At 40.7% G+C, this 18,122-nt stretch overlaps 1 protein-coding gene across 2 annotated transcripts in view; it reads left to right on the top strand.

Moving 5' to 3' along the window:
- Nucleotides 1-18,122, top strand: part of KNTC1 (kinetochore associated 1) — a 103,943-nt gene that overhangs the window by 69,542 nt on the left and 16,279 nt on the right. For both annotated transcript variants that reach the window (XM_026457382.1, XM_026457381.1), the window contains exons 43-52: nucleotides 795-904; nucleotides 4,249-4,456; nucleotides 8,049-8,138; nucleotides 9,087-9,258; nucleotides 9,347-9,405; nucleotides 9,552-9,768; nucleotides 11,417-11,490; nucleotides 11,727-11,937; nucleotides 12,168-12,277; nucleotides 16,525-16,571. In XM_026457382.1, the coding sequence (XP_026313167.1) occupies nucleotides 795-904; nucleotides 4,249-4,456; nucleotides 8,049-8,138; nucleotides 9,087-9,258; nucleotides 9,347-9,405; nucleotides 9,552-9,768; nucleotides 11,417-11,490; nucleotides 11,727-11,937; nucleotides 12,168-12,277; nucleotides 16,525-16,571 (1,298 nt within the window). The remainder of the gene's footprint in view (nucleotides 1-794; nucleotides 905-4,248; nucleotides 4,457-8,048; nucleotides 8,139-9,086; nucleotides 9,259-9,346; nucleotides 9,406-9,551; nucleotides 9,769-11,416; nucleotides 11,491-11,726; nucleotides 11,938-12,167; nucleotides 12,278-16,524; nucleotides 16,572-18,122) is intronic.

The following is an 18,122-nucleotide window of genomic DNA, read 5'->3' on the forward strand; positions in this document are numbered from 1 at the left end:
TGTGCCCTGGTGGTCGTTGCAGCAGGCAGCCATGAAACTGCCGCCCTCCCGGGGGATAGAGGGCGAAGAAGATTCAAAAAAAAAAAAAAAAAAAAGAACAGACAAGCAAAACCCAGTTTTCTTTTTCTTTTCTTTCTTTTTTTTTTTTTGAGATAGAATCTTACTCTGTCACCCAGGCTGGAGTACAGTGGCATTATCATGGCTCACTGCAGCCTCGACCTCTAGGGCCCAAGTGATCCTCCCAACTTAGCCTCCTGAGTAGCTGGGACTACAGGCGTGCACCACCATACCCAGATAATTGTTTTGTATTTTTTGTAGAGACAGATTTTCCATGTTGGCCAGGCTGGCCTCGAACTGCTGACCTCAAGTGATCCACCCGCCTCAGCCTCCAGTGCTGGGATTATAGGCATTAGCCAAAACCCTGTTTTCTTTACCAAAAATATAAGACATTTTACTTGCAAACAGTTGACTTATCAGGAAGGTAACCAGTACAGAAATGCTATATGTTTTGAAGCTTAATTCTTCTGCAGTAATGGAACTGGTGTTCTGTTGACATTAACAATCAAACTTTTCAGATGAAGAGGCAATGGTTAGGATGACTAAGGAGTTTCGGACCCAAGTACACCTCAAATCTCAGAATGATGGCTGGGTTGGTAGTGTGAAGTTGGAGGAGCTATAGACAAATGTTTCTTTTTAAAAAGGATACTAAGAAGGCAAGTCATCATGTTGCCCTTATTCTGATACATTTCAGTGTAGAGGATTTTTTTGGTTTGTTTTGTTCTTTTTATTTCTAGATTTCTTTTCAACCAGTTTTCAGGCAACATTTTCTCACCAAGAAAGACCTCATTAAAGCTCTTGTGGAGAATATAGATATGGACACAAGCCTCATTTTGGAATATTGCAGGTAATTCTTGAAACATTAATGGTATTTTTGCTGTTAACAAAATGATAATCCTTATTGCAAGAACACAGTAATAACGATGATTAGTTTACAAGGTCCATGGACCTCTGATATTTTCTTTTGCTCATTCCCAAACTGAGTAAATACGAAGTCAGATTAGAGTCTCTTATGATATCACCATTTAAATTCACCATTTAGTGTTTCCCAAACTTGTCTCCTGATAAGCATTGCCTAGGGCACTAACTTTCACATGCAGGTTTCTGGGCCTCTCTGCAGTTCTGACTCAGTGGGTCTGGACCGAGGCCTCAGAATTGCTGGTCTCTAATAGGAGCTCAGGTGATTCCTATGATCAGAAAATTTGGAGAATGTTCTTCTGAGTAATAAACTTCTAAATCAGATTAGCTAGGGAGCAAAGTAATCTTAAAAATTAATGAAAAGTTTGATTTAGGGAGAATTTCTAATTTCCTATTAAAATATTTATAAATATTTTTATTTTTATTTAATTAACTTATTTATTTGATACAGAGTCTCGCTCTGTCACCCAGGCTGGAATGCAGTGGCGTTATCTCAGCTCACTGCAACCTCCACCTTTAAGCGATTCTTTGGCCTTAGCCTCCCAAGTAGCTGGGATTACAGGCATGCACCACCACGCCTGGCTAGTTTTTATATTTTTAGTAGAGACGGGGTTTCACCATGTTGGCCAGGCTGTTGTCGAACTCCTGACCTCAAGTGATCCACCCGCCTCAGCCTCCCAAAGTACTGGGATTATAGGGGTGAGCCACTGTGCCTGAACAATAATTTTTAGAACTAAGATAAAATGTGTTATAGATTCAGCTTACTTTGATGAGTAGGGATAAATGATATGTATTTGCTAGATAGAAACGTGTAATTTATGTTTCTATCTAGTAAATACAAGGACTTGTTTTCTGGTTTCAGAATGCTTTTAGATATGTCACCTCGTTTAATTTTTACAGTTCTTATTGCATATGTTGCTGTCGATATATGAGAAAACAAATCCATAGTACATGACCTGCTCAAGGTCAAATTATTAATGACTGCTTCTAAAATCTTATGGGTGCTATAACCCCCATCTGATTTGTAACAGATGAATGGAATCTGAGTTATTGAGGATGAAACTGCTTGGTACATTTCCTGCACCAGGCAGACATCTAGTTCTTTGTCTCTATGGACAGTGGGGAAAGACTGTGGCTGTCACCATCCTGTACCTGCAAGTCAAGAACTATAGACTGCCCATAGCTTGAAGGAGCACTGACTTAAAGAGTAGTTTGAAGTAACAAAACTATGTCATTCTTCAGTTTAGAGTGTTATAAATCCAGAATAGGATACGCACACTCTTATCTTTTTTTATTAATTTGGACTTCTGCTAGATTCTTCTGTGATGTTTTATGGTGCAGGATACTTTTTTGAAATTTAAATAGCTGTAATGTCAAGTTCATTTCATAATTATTCTACTTATGTGGCATTGATGATTTGTATTCATATGATAGTGACACTTCTGCCTCAGGCAGTCTACCTGAATAAATTTAGATAACCTTTAGAATATCAGAGAGTGACTTGAAAATGGTGGTACTTAAGCCTTTTATTGCTATTTTGGTTACTCTGTATAGCAAATTAAACTATCACTGTCTTATTAATAGGGTCTAAAAAGGCATTTCAATTGTTATTTTGTCTATAGTAACCAGATTCTTTTTTTTTTTTTTTGAGATGGAGTCTCGCTCTGTCACCCAGGCTGGAGTGCAGTGGCGCAATCTCGTCTCAATGCAACCTCCACCTCCTGGGTTCAAGCGATTCTCCTGCCTCAGCCTCTTGAGTAGCTGGGATTACAGGCACACGCCACCACGCCGGGTTAATGTTTTGTATTTTAGTAGAGATGGGGTTTCACCGTGTTGTCCAGGCTAGTCTCGAACTCCTGAGTTCAGGCAATCCACCCGTCTGGACCTCCCAAAGTGCTAGGATTACAGGTGTGAGCCACCATGCCTGGCCTAATTTTTGTATTTTTAGTAGAGATGGAGTTTCACCATATTGGTCAGGCTGGGCTCCCAACTCCTGACCTCAAATGATCTGTCTGCCTTGGCCTCCCAAAGTGCTGGGATTACAGGCATGAACCACTGTGCCGACCTGCTTTTTTTTTTTATCTTTTTTTAAAAAAACAGCTTTTTGGCTGGGGATGGTGGCTAACGCCTATAATCGCAACACTTTGAGGGGCCAAGGCAGGAGGATCACTTGAGGCCAGGAGATGGAGACCAGCCTTAGTGACAGAGTGAGAGCCCCATCTCTACAAAACTAAAAAAATTCGTTGAGTATTGTGGCGCATGCTTGTAGTTCCAGCTACTTGAGAGGTTGAGGTGGGAGGACTGGTTGAGCCCAGGAGGTTGAGACTGCAGTGAGCTTTGATCATGCACTTTAGCCTGGAGAACAGAATGAGACCCTGTCTCAAAAAAACAAAAAAAATCCAACTTTTTGTTTTGTTGATCCTTGGTATTGTTTTTGTTTCAATTTCATTTATTTCTGCTCTGATCTTTATTGCTTCTTTTACTATTTTTGTGTTTGTTTGGCTCTTCCTTTTCTACTTCTTTAAGATGTATTGTTAGGTTGTTTGTGAATTTTTTCTACTGTTTTGATGTGTAGGCACTTATAGGTATAAACTGTTTTCAGCTTTTAATTATTACAAAGAGTTGTTGCAGAGGAGATCCTTACTAACATGTATCTTTTTCTACTTAGGTGAAATTTGTAAATGTTGCATTGTTATCCTAAAGAGCATAAATATTTTCAATTTTATTACAGATAACTCTCCAATATTATAACAGTTTACACACCCACCAGGAATAATATCAGATTTATTTTTTATTTATTTATTTTTTTGAGATGGAGTCTCGCTCTGTTGCCCAAGCTGGAGTGCAGTGGCGTGACCTTGGCTCACCACAACCTCTGCCTTCCAGGTTCAAGCGATTCTCCTGCCTCAGCCTCCCAAGTAGCTAGGACTACAGGTGTGCGTCACCACGCCTGGCTAATTTTTGTATTTTTAGTAGAGATGGGGTTTCACTATGTTGGCCAGGCTGGTCTCAAACTCCTGACCTCATGATCTGCTCACCTCGGCCATCCAAAGTGCTGGGATTACAGATGTGAGTCACTGCGCGCGGCCTAGTATCTGATTTTTAAAAGGCAATAATTAGCTTTGATGACAGGTAGTTTATCTGATTTTGAGACTGGACAATGACAAGGTTAAATTTCGACAATGGAAACATGTACCCAGGTGTTTTGTCAGATACGTTGCATGGAAATGCCTGCAGTTAGGGAGATTGGTATGTATTGAATGCTTCTTTTAGCACATTTCAGTTGGACTGTGATGCAGCTCTTCAGCTCTTCATTGAAACACTGCTCCACAACACGAATGCCAGCCAAGGCCAGGGAGATGCAAGCATGGACTCTGCAAAGCAGCGGCATCCCAAACTCCTGGCCAAAGCCCTTGAGATGGTTCCTTTACTGACGAGTGCAAAAGATTTGGTCATCAGTCTTAGTGGGATACTACATAAGGTAGACACACAGTGAAATGAGTTGGGTCATCTCAGTTATCCCTCCCACCCTCAATAATTAGATACGTTAGTAACAAATTGGATGTATAAATCTATATTTTTATCAACTTTTAATTTGAAATATTCTCTTGATTTCTATATTTTTAACACAGTTAAATATAATTTTCCCATTTTTCAAAATAGAAGTAGCTTTTCTTCCCCAGATTTTTGAAAACCTTACGCATTCTTTGAATTTGTATGAGCTAGAAAGAAAATGTATAAATCAAAACAGGCAATTTTCCTATAACCCCAATCCCTAGAGATAAAAATGTTAATAACGTGGTGTAGTAACTATCTTACAGTAAATATACTATTCTGTGACCCTCTTTTTTCACTTAACATATTGTCATTATATGTCAATACATACACATCTATCTCAAAAGAAACAATTTCTTTTTCACCATCCTGCCGGAAATGTCTTTTTTCTTTTTTGAGACAAGGTCTTGCTCTGTTGCCCAGGCTGGAGTGCAGTGGTATGAATGTGACTCACTACAGCCTCTATGTCCTAGGCTCAAGTGATACTCCAGCCTCAGCCTCCCGAGTAGCTAGGATTACAGGTGTGCACCATCGTGCCTGGTTCATTGTTATATTTTTAGTAGAGATGGGATTTCACCATGTTGTCCAGGCTGTTTTCAAACTACTGGCCTCAAGCAATCCTCCCACCTTGGCCTCCTGAAGTACTAGGAATACAGAGGTGAGCCACCAGGCCTAGTGAAACATCATTTTTGACAGATGCATAACTATTATTCCATTATATGGATAAAACATGCCGTATTTAACCAGCCTTTTGTGGGTAGACATTTAAATTTGTTTTTGTTTTTGTTTTTGTTTTGAGATAGGGTCTCACTGTCACCCAGGCTGGAGTGCAGTGTTGTGAACATGGCACATGGCAGCCTTGACCTCCTGGGCTCAAGTGGTCCTTCTACCTCAGCCTCCCAGGTAGCTGGGACTATAGGTGCCTGCCGCCATAATTTTATGGCAGTAATTTTTTAAAAGTTATTTTTAAAATTTTTTAATTTTTTAAAAATTTTTTGTGAAGATGAATCTCACTATGTTGTCCTGGCTGGGTAGATTTTATTATTATAAATGGTTGTAATTAATATCTTCATATATGTTTTTATACTTTTGTCTGATTTTTTAATTTTTTTTAAGAGAAGGGGGGTCTCGCTATTTTGCCCAGGTTGGCCTCTAACTCCTGGGCTCAGGTGATCCTCTTGCTTCAGCTTCCTGAGTAGCTGGAATTACAGGGACTATACCTGGTATAGTATATAGCTGAGTATTTGTTTAGGAGATCTTCTGATCTAAGAATTGGAATGTTTGGTCAGGGGGTAGTTTAATGAAGCAATGAAGGTGAATGGCAGGGAAATAAATTTTTTTTTTTTTGAGATGGAGTTTTGCTCTTGTTGTCCAGGCTGGAGTCTAATGGCGCAGTCTCGGCTCCCTGCAAACTCTGCCTCCCGGGTTCTCCTGCCTCAGCTTCCCAAGTAGCTGGGATTACAGGCATGTGTCACCACATCCAGCTAATTTTTTGTATTTAGGAGCGATAGGGTTTCACCATGTTGGTCAGGCTTGTCATGAACTCCTGACCTCAGGTGATCCACCTGCCTCGGCCTCCAAAGTGCTGGAATTACAGGCATGAGCCACTGTGCCCAGCTTGGAAATAAGATTTTAAGCCTGAAATAAATATTTCAGTTTTATATTTTGCTTGTAATTCAGCCCAAAATTACATAGATTGCTCAAATTTTCTAGGTACAATATTTCATCTGCCCACTTTGTTCAGTGTTGTTTTTCACATGACTTTTGTTGGCATTTTAAAAATAGGCCAGCTTGAGGAACATAGTAAGAACTTGTCACTACAAAAAATTTTTTAAATTAGGTGGGTCTAATAGGTATGTGCCTGTAATCCCAGCTAGTTAGGAAGCTGAAGCGGGGAGGATTACTTGAACCCAGGAAGTCAAGGCTGCAGTGAGTTGTGATTACACCACTGCACTCCAGCATGGGTGACAGAGCGAGACTGTCTCAAAAATAAAATAAAAAGAAAAAAAGTAATTCTGTGTAGGTAGAAAGAAACAAAGAACAAAGAGAAGACTGGTTTTTTTGTTGTTGTTTTGTTTTGTTTTGTTTTTTTGAGATGAAATCTCACTCCATTGTCCAGGCATGGAGTGCAGTGGCACGATCTTGGCTCACTGCAACCTCTGCCTCCTGGGTTCAAGTGATTCTCCTGCCTCTGCCTCCTGAGTAGTTGGTACTACAGGCATGCACCACCACGCCGGCTACTTTTTGTATTTTTAGTAGAGACAGGATTTCACCATGTTGGCCAGGCTGGTCTCAAATGCCTGACCTCAGGTGATCCGTATGCCTTAGCCTCCCAAAGTGTTGGGATTACAGGCATGAGCCACTGTACCCAGCCTGACATCCTTTCTTTTTGTGTTAGTATATATACCTATGCCACACAATTAATTCTTGCACTATAGTATATAGTTAGAGCTAAAACAGAATCCTTTGAGAAACTTGCTTGGAGGCCCACAGTTTTACTCATGTCATTTCTAAGAAAAGCATCGGTTTCTTTCTGTTCTAATTTATCCCATCATAAATGGAAGAAATGGAACTTTAATTTCAAAATCTTATAAAATTTTGACCATATCCCTACCCTTTCTATGTTTTTAGTATCTTAAGAACTTCCTTCTTATTTTTGAGACAGAGTCTGGTTCTTTTGTTCAGGCTGGAGAGCCAGTGGCATGATCTCAGCTCACTGTAACCTCCACTTCTCAGGTTCAGGTGATTCTCCTGCCTCAGCCTCCCAGGTAGCTGGGACTACAGGTACATGCCACCACACCCAGCTAATTTTTGTATTTTTGGTAGAGATGGGGTTTCACCGCATTGGCCAGGCTGGTCTTGAACTCTTGACCACCCACCTTGGCCTCCCAAAGTGCTGGAATTACAGGCAAGAGCATCCTTCTTTATTAATACTGCCTTGTGCAGCTTTTAAAAACAGCCTTTGAGACCTTTTTTAGCATGTATGTTTATCCTCACAGGTAATTTTAGAGGTGAGAAAATTGTAGCTCTTTATTTTTTTATTTTTATTATTATTATTATTATTTTTTGAGACGGAGTCTCACTGTGTTGCCCAGGCTGGAGTGCAGTGGCATAATCTTGATTAACTGCAAGCTGCGCCTCCCGGGGTCATGCTCCTGGGTTCACGCCATTCTCCTGCCTCAGCCTCCTGAGTAGCTGGGACAACAGGCGCCCGCCACCATGCCTGGCTAATTTTTTTTTGTATTTTTTAGTAGAGACGGGGTTTCACCGTGTTAGCCAGAATGGTCTCAATCTCCTGACCTCGTGATCTGCTGGCCTCGGCCTCCCAAAGTGCTAGGATTACAGGCGTGAGCCACCGCATCTGGCCGGTTGTAGCTCATTTTTAAGGGAGTAATTAATTTAACATTGTAGTGCAATGATGTTTTTGTATTTGTAATCCGTGCTGATGATTATAATTGAATAAAACTTCAACATGGCAAAGTCTTACCAAGTTTTGATGTATTTTTGTTTTTATACAGTTGGATCCTTATGACTATGAAATGATTGAAGTTGTCCTGAAAGTTATAGAACGAGCTGATGAAAAGATAACCAATATTAATATTAATCAGGTATAACAAATACATCAAAGATGTAAAAATAATATTTCTGCTTTTATTTGGATCATAAATCATATCATTATCCAGGGCCTTTCCAGATTATCCACTGAATTCCCTTTAATCTCTGTGGTTTATTTTAGGTTTTTAGGAATCTTTACAAATCTTTAAAAAAGAGAAAACAGTTTCATGACATTTCTATTTTATCACTTATCTTCATCCTGTTTTTGCTGTTTCGAGGTGACTTAAATAACCTCTCCTGCTGTTGAAGAGTATGAAGTCACTACAGAACTAATTGTGAAGAGTTAAGGCAACGTTTGCCATGTAGGAAGTGAAAAAGGCCATGGGGCTGAGAGTTAGGTCAGATTTGTGTATTAATGAGTAGGTCCAAGACCTACTCAATTGTGTCTCATTACTTTCATTAACTTCTTCATCATTTCTGAATTTTGGTCATAGTGGCTTTTATACTTTTTAATTTGATTTTAGAAATTAATATTTTAGAAATATTTTAATATTTTAATAAGACTTATTATATAAGAAAATATATCAATTCAAAAGATTATACCAAGTTCCCTAATGGAAAATATAAACATAAGAAAAATAAGAGTGTAGAGAATTAATTTAGATCTGTAGCCTCTATATTTAAAATGAAATCATGTATTTTGAATTATATCTCAAATTATTTGAAGAGCAGATAACCAACTGTCAAGCTCTCATTTACGAAACATCCTACCAGCAACAGGGCACCAGTGGTTTCTGCTCATAGGATTCCTTTAATGATCGTCATACATTATAGTTTAGATGAATAACGTTAAAGGGAATACTAGAAAAGGTTTTGATCCTCTTTCTGAAAACAAGATGGTCTCAGGAATGGAAACTTTTGATGGTATAGTGTTAGATGATTTTATAACAGTTTACGATTGGGTTACTCTTACTGGACAAAAGTGTTTTATTTTAATATAGGCGTTGAGTGTTCTGAAACATTTGAAGTCATACAGAAGAATTTCTCCTCCCGTGGATCTGGAATATCAGTATATGTTGGAACATGTCATAACTTTGCCATCAGCTGCCCAAACTAGACTGCCTTTTCACCTGATATTCTTTGGCACAGCACAGAACTTCTGGAAAATTCTCTGTATGTGTTCATTAACTTTTTATGAATTTTACTGTATAGCCAAATTTTTTTTCTTAAGCAAATCATACTCTCCTTGTTTCCTTTCTAGCTACAGAACTCAGTGAAGAATCTTTCCCAACATTGCTCTTAATTTCTAAATTAATGAAGGTAATGGGTTAAAACATTGTAAGACATTTCTGTATCCTGTAATTAATTCTGACCCTGTGTAGATTTTTCTGCTGCTTTCATGTAAAACCTTATATGTCAATATGTGCTTCAGCCATAAACCTTCTTACCTTCCTTTTTTTTTGAAGTTCTCTCTGGACACTCTCTACGTGTCTACAGCAAAACATGTTTTTGAAAAAAAACTGAAGCCAAAGCTCCTGAAGTTAACACAAGCTAAATCCTCAACATTGATTAACAAGGAAATAACTAAGATCACGCAGACCATTGAATCCTACTTACTCTCTATAGTCAACCCAGAGTGGGCTGTAGCTATTGCCATCAGCCTTGCCCAGGATATCCCCGAAGGTAAGAGGTCTTCTTTTAAAATTGTAGTAAAAAGAAAAAAAAAAATATTCCTTTTGCATCTTCAAGAAGAAGCAGGATGGTAGTTTTGAAATGTATATGCCTGCTCTCTTCACTGTGGTGAATGCTGAAACGCTCATGGGCAAGGAGGCAGGCACTTTCCAACTTGTCCTTGTGCCTTCTTTCGGGTGTGACCTTTGCTAGGAATAAGCAGTGATGGGTACCTCCTAATATCCAGTCACACTTTCTTTTTCTTTTTTTTTTTTTGAGACGGAGTCTTGCTCTGTCACGAGGCTGGAGTGTAGTGGCATGATCTTGGCTCATTGCAACCTCCACATCCCAGGTTCAAGCGATTCTCCTGCCTCAGTCTCCCGAGTAGCTGGGACTACAGGTGCGCGCCACCATGCCCAGCGGATTTTTGTATTTTTTTTTTGTTTTTTGTTTTTTGTTTTTGAGACGGAGTCTTGCTCTGTCGCCCAGGCTGGAGTACAGTGGCTGGATCTCAGCTCACTGCAAGCTCCGCCTCCCGGGTTTACGCCATTCTCCTGCCTCAGCCTCCCGAGTAGCTGGGACTACAGGCACCCGCCACCTCGCCCGGCTAGTTTTTTGTATTTTTTTTTTTTTAATAGAGACAGGGTTTCACCATGTTAGCCAGGATGGTCTCGATCTCCTGACCTCGTGATCCGCCCGTCTCGGCCTCCCAAAGTGCTGGGATTACAGGCTTGAGCCACCGCGCCCGGCCGATTTTTGTATTTTTAATAGAGACGGGGTTTCGCCATGTTGGCCAGGATGATCTCAATCTCTTGACCTCGTGATCCACCCGCCTCGGCCTCCCAAAGTGCTGGGATTACAGGTGTGAGCCACCACACCTGGCCCAATCACACTTTCAATGAGGAATCTTTAGATAGTCTCACATAACCAGACAGGTGCAAAAGCACAGGCACTTACTGCTACCTTTTTGGGTGTAACAAAAGTTGAAAATGACTTCTAAAAGAATGCTCAAGTCACGAACTGGTTAGAAAATAGGATGTGTTCATAGAATGAAATATTATGGGGCTGATTTGGAAAGATATCCAAGATATTAATTGAGAATAGCAAATTATAGTAGAATATGTATGGTATTACCCATTAGGGTTAAGATGCACATGCATGCATGTGTGAACACAGACTGATACACACAGAAAACTCCTGGAAGGCATATAAGAATCTAGAGAATAGGAATGGAAGCCTCTGAGATTTTTTTTTTTTTTTTTTTTTTTTTTTGACGGCGTCTTGCTCTGTCACCCAGGCTGGAGTGCAGTGGTGTGATCTCAGCTCACTGCAACCTCTGCCTCCTGTGTTTAAGTGCTTCTCCTGCCTCAGCCTCCCGAGTAGCTGGGACTACAGACGTGTGCCACCATGCCCAGCTAATTTTTGTATTTTTAGTAGAGACAGGATTTCTCCATGTTGGCCTGGCTGGTCTCCAACTCCTGACCTCAGGCGATCCACTTGACTTGGCCTCCCAAAGTGCTGGGATTACAAATGTGAGCCACTGCGCCCAGCCATGAGTATGCATTTTTGTAATTTTTAAAAAGTTGCTAATTTGGCCAAAATACATTTTCTTGAAAAGATTAAGATTTGCCTGTAAATCTTTATTTATTTATTTTTTTAGGTTCCTTCAAGATGTCTGCTTTGAAATTCTGCCTTTATTTAGCTGAGAGATGGCTGCAGAATATCCCATCGCAGGTGTGTCTGAACCATCAGATTGGTGGCTTCTCTTCTTCCTAATTAAATTGTACTAGCTTATTTTACCTTCTCATGCTGCCCTGGTGCCTAAAATGGAGAAGGAAGACCAAGGCTTTATGTAGATGCTTGGGAACATAACTGAGGAAGGGAGGGATTGTGATTGATAAAGATGGATGCTTGGCTTCAACTGAGACTTATAAAGTAAGATTTTCTTTTTGCTTGGAATTGTTTAAAAGGATGAAAAACGTGAAAAAGCTGAGGCTTTGTTGAAGAAGCTTCATATCCAGTACCGGCGATCAGGCACAGAAGCTGTGCTCATAGCCCACAAGCTGAACACTGAGGAATATTTAAGAGTGATCGGAAAGCCAGCACATCTCATTGTCAGCCTCTACGAACATCCTAGCATCAATCAAAGAATTCAGAATTCATCTGGCACAGATTATCCTGGTGAGGACAAAACTATTTTTTTGTTGTCCAAGAAAAGCTATTATTTTGATTCCCAGTTTTATGTATATATGTATGTGTACATATATATTACATATATATGCTTATATATGTATATGCTTAAACATACTTATGTGTATGCATGTGCATATACACACATACACATATAAGTATTCAATATAAGTATTTAAAACTTGAGTTGTTCTTTTAATTATTTATTTTGAATATCTTAGATATTCATGCAGCAGCTAAAGAAATAGCTGAAGTCAATGAAATTAATTTGGAAAAAGTCTGGGACATGTTGTTGGAAAAATGGCTATGCCCTTCAGCAAAACCTGGTGAAGTAAGTACTTGCTGCCCAAGAGTTGAGTATGCACCGATGACTTCTTCTCAAAGGCTAAATATTTATCCCGCATGATATGGCCTTCTAATTAGGAGCACAGACTCTTCAAAGAAGGAACTTTGTTTTGTTTTGTTTTGTTTTTGAGACGGAATCTTGCTCCGTTGCCCTGGCTGGAGTGCAATGGCACAATCTCTGCTCACTACAACCTCCGCCTCCTGGGTGCAAGCGATTCTCCTGCGTCAGCCTCCTGAGTAGCTGGGATTACAGGTGCCTGCTACCATGCCCGGCTGATTTTTGTATTTTTGATAGAGACGGGGTTTCACCATATTGGTCAGGCTAGCCTCAAACTCCTGACCTCGTGATCCTCCTGCCTCAGCCTCCCAACGTGCTGGGATTACAGGCGTGAGCAACCACACCTGGCCTCTTTTGTTTGTTTTTTAAAGACAGAGTCTCGCTCTGTCACCCTGGAAAGTGCAATGGCGCAATCATGGCTTACTGCAGACTTGAACTCCTAGGTTCAAGCAATCCTCCCCATCTCAGCCTCGTGAGTAGCCGGGACTACACATGTGCATCACCATGTGTGGCTAATGTTTTGTTTGTTGGTTGGTTGGTTTTGTAGAGACAGGGTCTCTCACTGTATTGGCCAGGCTGGTCTCCAACTCCAGGTCTCAAGTGATCTTCCCACCTCGATTTCCCAAAGTGCTGGGATTATAGGCATAAACCACTGTGCCTGTCTGGAACTTTTGTTCATTTTATTACCCTCTGTTATCTGATAAGTTTTAAAGAGATTGTTAATTTTTTTTTTTTTTGATACAGAGTTTTAGTCTGTCTCCCAGTCTGGAGTGCAGTGGCGTGATCTCAGCTCACGGCAGCCTCTGCTGAGGTTCAAGAGGTTCTCCCTCCTCAGCTTCCCGAGTAGCTGGGATTACAGGCGTGCGCCACTATGCCCAGCTAATTTTTGTATTTTTAGTAGAGATGGGGTTTCACCATGTTGGCCAAGCTGGTCTCAAACTCCCGACCTCAGGTGTTCCACCCGCCTTGGCCTCCCAAAGTGTTGGGATTATAGGTGTGAACACCACGCCTGGCCTGAGGTTGCTTACTTTTTGTTTACATATTGTTTTGTAGCTGTTTTACCTTTCAATTCATGATTTCAGATGCTGTCTTATATGAAAGAAATGGCCTGTTTTTTTATTCAAATTCATGTGATTAACTTTTTATTTTGAAAGAATTTAAAATGTACAGAAAAGTGCAAAAATAGTAAAAAAAAAAAAAAATTCCTATATATACCTTTCACCCATATCCATGAATTTTTAACGTTTTGTCGTATTCACTTCATCTCTCCTCTATAATTGATACACATAATATTTTTCTGAACCATTGAAGAGTAAATCGCATGTGGCATACCCCTTTGCCCCTGAATATTTTAAGGGTGTATTTCCCAAGAACAGGATTTTCTCTTATCCAACCATAATATAATTATAAAAATCAGAAATTTAATGGTGATATAATTGAATTTATGGTCCATTTTACAGTTATACCAATTGTCCTAATAATGTTTTTTATAGCAGTTTTCTCCCCCAGGTCTAGGATCTTGTCTAGGACTATGCTTTGCATTTGTTGGTCATGTCTCTAGTCTGCTTTTTTTTTTTCTGACACAGTCTGGCTCCATTGCCCAGGCTGGAGTGCAATGGTGCAATCTCAGCTCACTGCAACCCCCACCTCCTGGGTTCAAGTGAGTCTCATGCCTCAGCCTCCCGAGTAGCTGGGATTACAGGTGCCCACCACCATGCCTAGCTAATTTTTATATTTTTAGTAGAGATAGGTTTTCACCATGTTGGCCGGGCTGGTCTCGAACTCCTGGCTTCATATGTTCCTTCTACCTCAGCCTCCCAAAGTGCTGGGATTACAGGTGTGAGCCACCACGCTTGGCCTCTAGTCTGTTTTAATCTACAACAGTTCTGTGACTTTTTCTTGTCTTTTGTGATACTGACATTTTTGAAGAGTATAATCCAGCTGTTTCATAAGCTGCCCTCCAATTTGGGCTTGTCTAATACTGCCTCATGATAAGATTCAAATTACTTATTTTTAACATCATACTGCATAAGTTGTGTTGTGCCCTCCTCAGGGTATGACATTTGGAGGCACATGAGGTCCCTTTGCCCTCATAGTTGATGTTAATTTAGATAACTTGGTTAAGGTGTTGTCTGTTTGTCTACTCCATAATTGCTATTTTTCCTTTTGTAATTATTAGAGGAAATATTTTGGGATGATACAACATTCCATGCCTCTCCCAGCTCCTTTCCTCTACCCCTGCTTACCCTGATTTATTGATGTTTTTGAAGAGCACAGGCCAGCCAGTTTATAAAATGTTTCATTTTGGGTCTGCTAATGTTTCCTGTTATTTGATTCAGGTTATGTGCTTTTGGCAAGAATATTGTATAGGTGATGTGTTACTTTCAAGGGATCACACCAGGAAGCGCATAATGTCAGTTTTTCAGAAATAGCATCATTAACATCTAAAATTTAAGATAAGATTCAGCAAATCCAGATCTTTTGTATCATTTCTTCTGAATTTTCAGGCAGAACTTGAGGTAGATTCTATAATTCCTATATCCATCTAGGCAGATATTCTTGGGGGAACAAAATCTATTTGTAAACAAATAGTGTAATTAACATGATATTAGGGTTTTGTTTGTTTGTTAGAGCAGTGGCATGATCTCAGTTCACTACAGCCTCCACCTCCCTGGCTTAAGTGATTCTCGTGCCTCAGTCTCCAGAGTAGCTGGGACTGAGGTGTCCCAGCTACTTTCGAAAAATTACCTGGCCGGGCACGGTGGCTCACGCCTGTAATCCCAGCACCTTGGGAGGCCAAGGTGGGCGGATCACGAGGTCAGGAGATCAAGACTATCCTGGCGAACACGGGGAAACCCCATCTCTACTGAAAATACAAAAAAATTTAGCCGGGCGTGGTGGTGGGCACCTGTAGTCCCAGCTTCTAGGGAGGCTGAGGCAGGAGAATGGTGTTAACCTGGGAGGCGGCGGAGCTTGCAGTGAGCAGAGATCGCGCCACTGCACTCCAGCCTGGGCGACAGAGCGAGACTGCGTCTCAAAAAAAAAAAAAAAAAAATTACCTGTGCCCGGCTAATTTTTTTAGTATTTTTAGTAGAGATGGGTTTTCGCCATGTTGCCCAAACTGGTCTCAAACTCCTGAGCTTAGGTGATTCACCCACTTCAGCCTCCCAAAGTCCTGGGATTACAGGTGTGAGCCACTGTACCCGGCCACCATTAGGTTTTTAATTAGCAATTTTTATATCGTTTGGCATTTGATTCAACAATGATTTTTAAAGTATTTACCAAGAGCATGGACTGTGCTTCAGTGGAAACAGGAGTTAGAAACATATCTTGGCCACGTAGAATATGTGGTTAACTTTTAGAAACCAGCCTTTACAGATGTTTTAACTTATATGTAAGTTCAAGGTACACACTGAAAGTTCCTTGAGGCCAGAAACTGCATGTATACATAGCACCTAGCACAGTATTTTGTAAATCCCAATAGATATATACTGAATTAACAAAGGGTTCATTTAAAATTCATGGAGTCTTTTCCTTTTAAAAATTATATAATATGGGGCTGGGCAAGGTAGCTCATAACTGTAACCTCAGCACTTTGGGAGGCCAAGGTAGGAGGATTGTTTGAGGCCAGGGGTTTGAGACCAGCCTGAGCAACATAGCGAGACCCCCATCTCTACAAAAATTTTAAAAATTAGCCAGGTGCCATGGTGTGCACCTGTGGTCCCAGCTACTTGGGAGGCTGAGGCAAGAGGATTGCTTGAGCACAGGAGGTTGAGGCTGCAGTGAGCCGTGGTTGTGCCACTGTACTCTGGCCTGAGTGACAGAGCTAGACCCTGTCTCCAAAAATAAAAATAAATCAAAATAAAAATCCAAGGCACGTAAGCTCCAGGAGGACAGGAACATTTGCTTTATTTACTCAGGCAATCCATATACTTTGAATTGTGCCTATCATATAGTAAGTGCTCAGTGAATATTTGTTGAGTGAACAGATGTGAGTAGACCCATCATTCAAGCAGAAATCTTTTCATAGAAAAGTAATCATTTGTGTTGTAATTTTTCTATGTAAACATAATCTTGTATATTAGGTTTTTTTTTAATCTAATAGATTTTCAGAGAGATGTTTGTTCAGTCATAAACTTTTCGGTTTTTGACCTTTTTTTCCTACCTTTTCAAAGAAACCATCAGAATTATTTGAACTTCAAGAAGATGAAGCCCTACGAAGGTACTCTTTTCGTTTACTTATATTCACCTATATCATGATGCAAAATAGAAATTTTACCAGTACATTTTTCAGCAGTTGATTTTTTTAAAGGGCTTTCTTGATAAAACTCGAGTTAGAGTCTATGAGATGAATCAGTTCACTAATACATGGCTAGGAGTCTCTCCAGTGGAAAACATCAGAGTCAGCCAAGATCTAGAATTTCTGAACTCCTACGAGGGCGAGGGTTCCTAGCACACCTTTAATTGGAAGGTGCCTCTCAAGCAAAAGAAACCTCTTTCTTAGCTAGGACTTTGGCCCCAGACCTCTTTATGTTCTCTTACCATGCTAAACTGGATTGGTTCAGATATAGGCCACTAGATGCTTTTTGCTCTTCTAACCTGTGACTGAGACCTAGAAAGGCACATTGATTTTATCTAATGTGCTAGGTCTGATTGGTCATGGCTTGTATTCTTGAGAAGACTCTTATCTGGGTCCAAGTCAGAATGAATGTGGCAATCCATTAATGATGCCTGGCACAGGCATGGATAAGGAAGCATGGTGGCTCACATGCCAGCCAGCTTTTTGTCTTTCTAGCCTAAACCAAAAGTAGGCCAAGTAACCTGGGAGGCCCTGTGTCCAACCTCAGCCTTGGAGAGCTGATAGAAAAGACATGGAAAGACAACCCCAAGAAATGGATTCCTTCTGGTTTGGAGCAAGCAGAGCTATCTTAACCACCCGTACCATGCCCTCTTTCCCTCTGAACCCCCACCTTGGCCTCATTTAGTCTTTTAAGGGAAGGGCCACCTTTGTTCAAACAAGAGGTAGCTCCTGGTATGTCTACCTGAACTAGCCACATGGAAAGTCTTGGAGGGAAACGATTTAAAGAGAGGAGAGAAAAAGGAAATCCCAAAAGGCTACTTAATGCAAAATTCGTAACGTGCTCCTTTTTCTACTAAAAGCTCTGCCCCACCCCTCCTCCAGCTGGCCTGATTCATCCTCCCTTCCCAGAGACGGGCCAGCCTGCCCTGGGTCTGGAGGTTGAAATGGGCCGCTAACAAGGTCCAGCATACCAAACACAGAATTTCCCATGTGTAGCATTCAAGAGACTTTACAGCTACGGTTTGTATTAATTTCTTAAATAGAATGTAAGGGACCAGAGATTGACTGGCTATTCTATAGATGAGGAGGCTGAAGCCTGGCATCTGTTGCATGTATTATCATCTTTAGCAATGAAAGAACTCAAGAAAAGATTAAGCATTCTTTAAAGGGGGAAGCACCAATGTCATTGACCCATTATCCTTCTGATCTGCCTTTTTTTTTTTTTTTTTTGAGATGGAGTCTCGCTCTATCGCCCAGGCTGGAGTGCAGTGGCCGAATCTCAGCTCACTGCAAGCTCCGCCTCCCGAGTTTACGCCATTCTCCTGCCTCAGCCTCCCGAGTAGCTGGGACTACAGGCGCCCGCCACCTTGCCCGGCTAGTTTTTTGTATTTTTTAGTAGAGACGGGGTTTCACCGTGTTAGCCAGGATGGTCTCGATCTCCTGACCTCGTGATCCACCCGTCTCGGCCTCCCA

The sequence above is a fragment of the Piliocolobus tephrosceles genome, chromosome 10 (assembly GCF_002776525.5).
Source record: "Piliocolobus tephrosceles isolate RC106 chromosome 10, ASM277652v3, whole genome shotgun sequence".
Lineage (NCBI taxonomy): Eukaryota > Metazoa > Chordata > Mammalia > Primates > Cercopithecidae > Piliocolobus > Piliocolobus tephrosceles.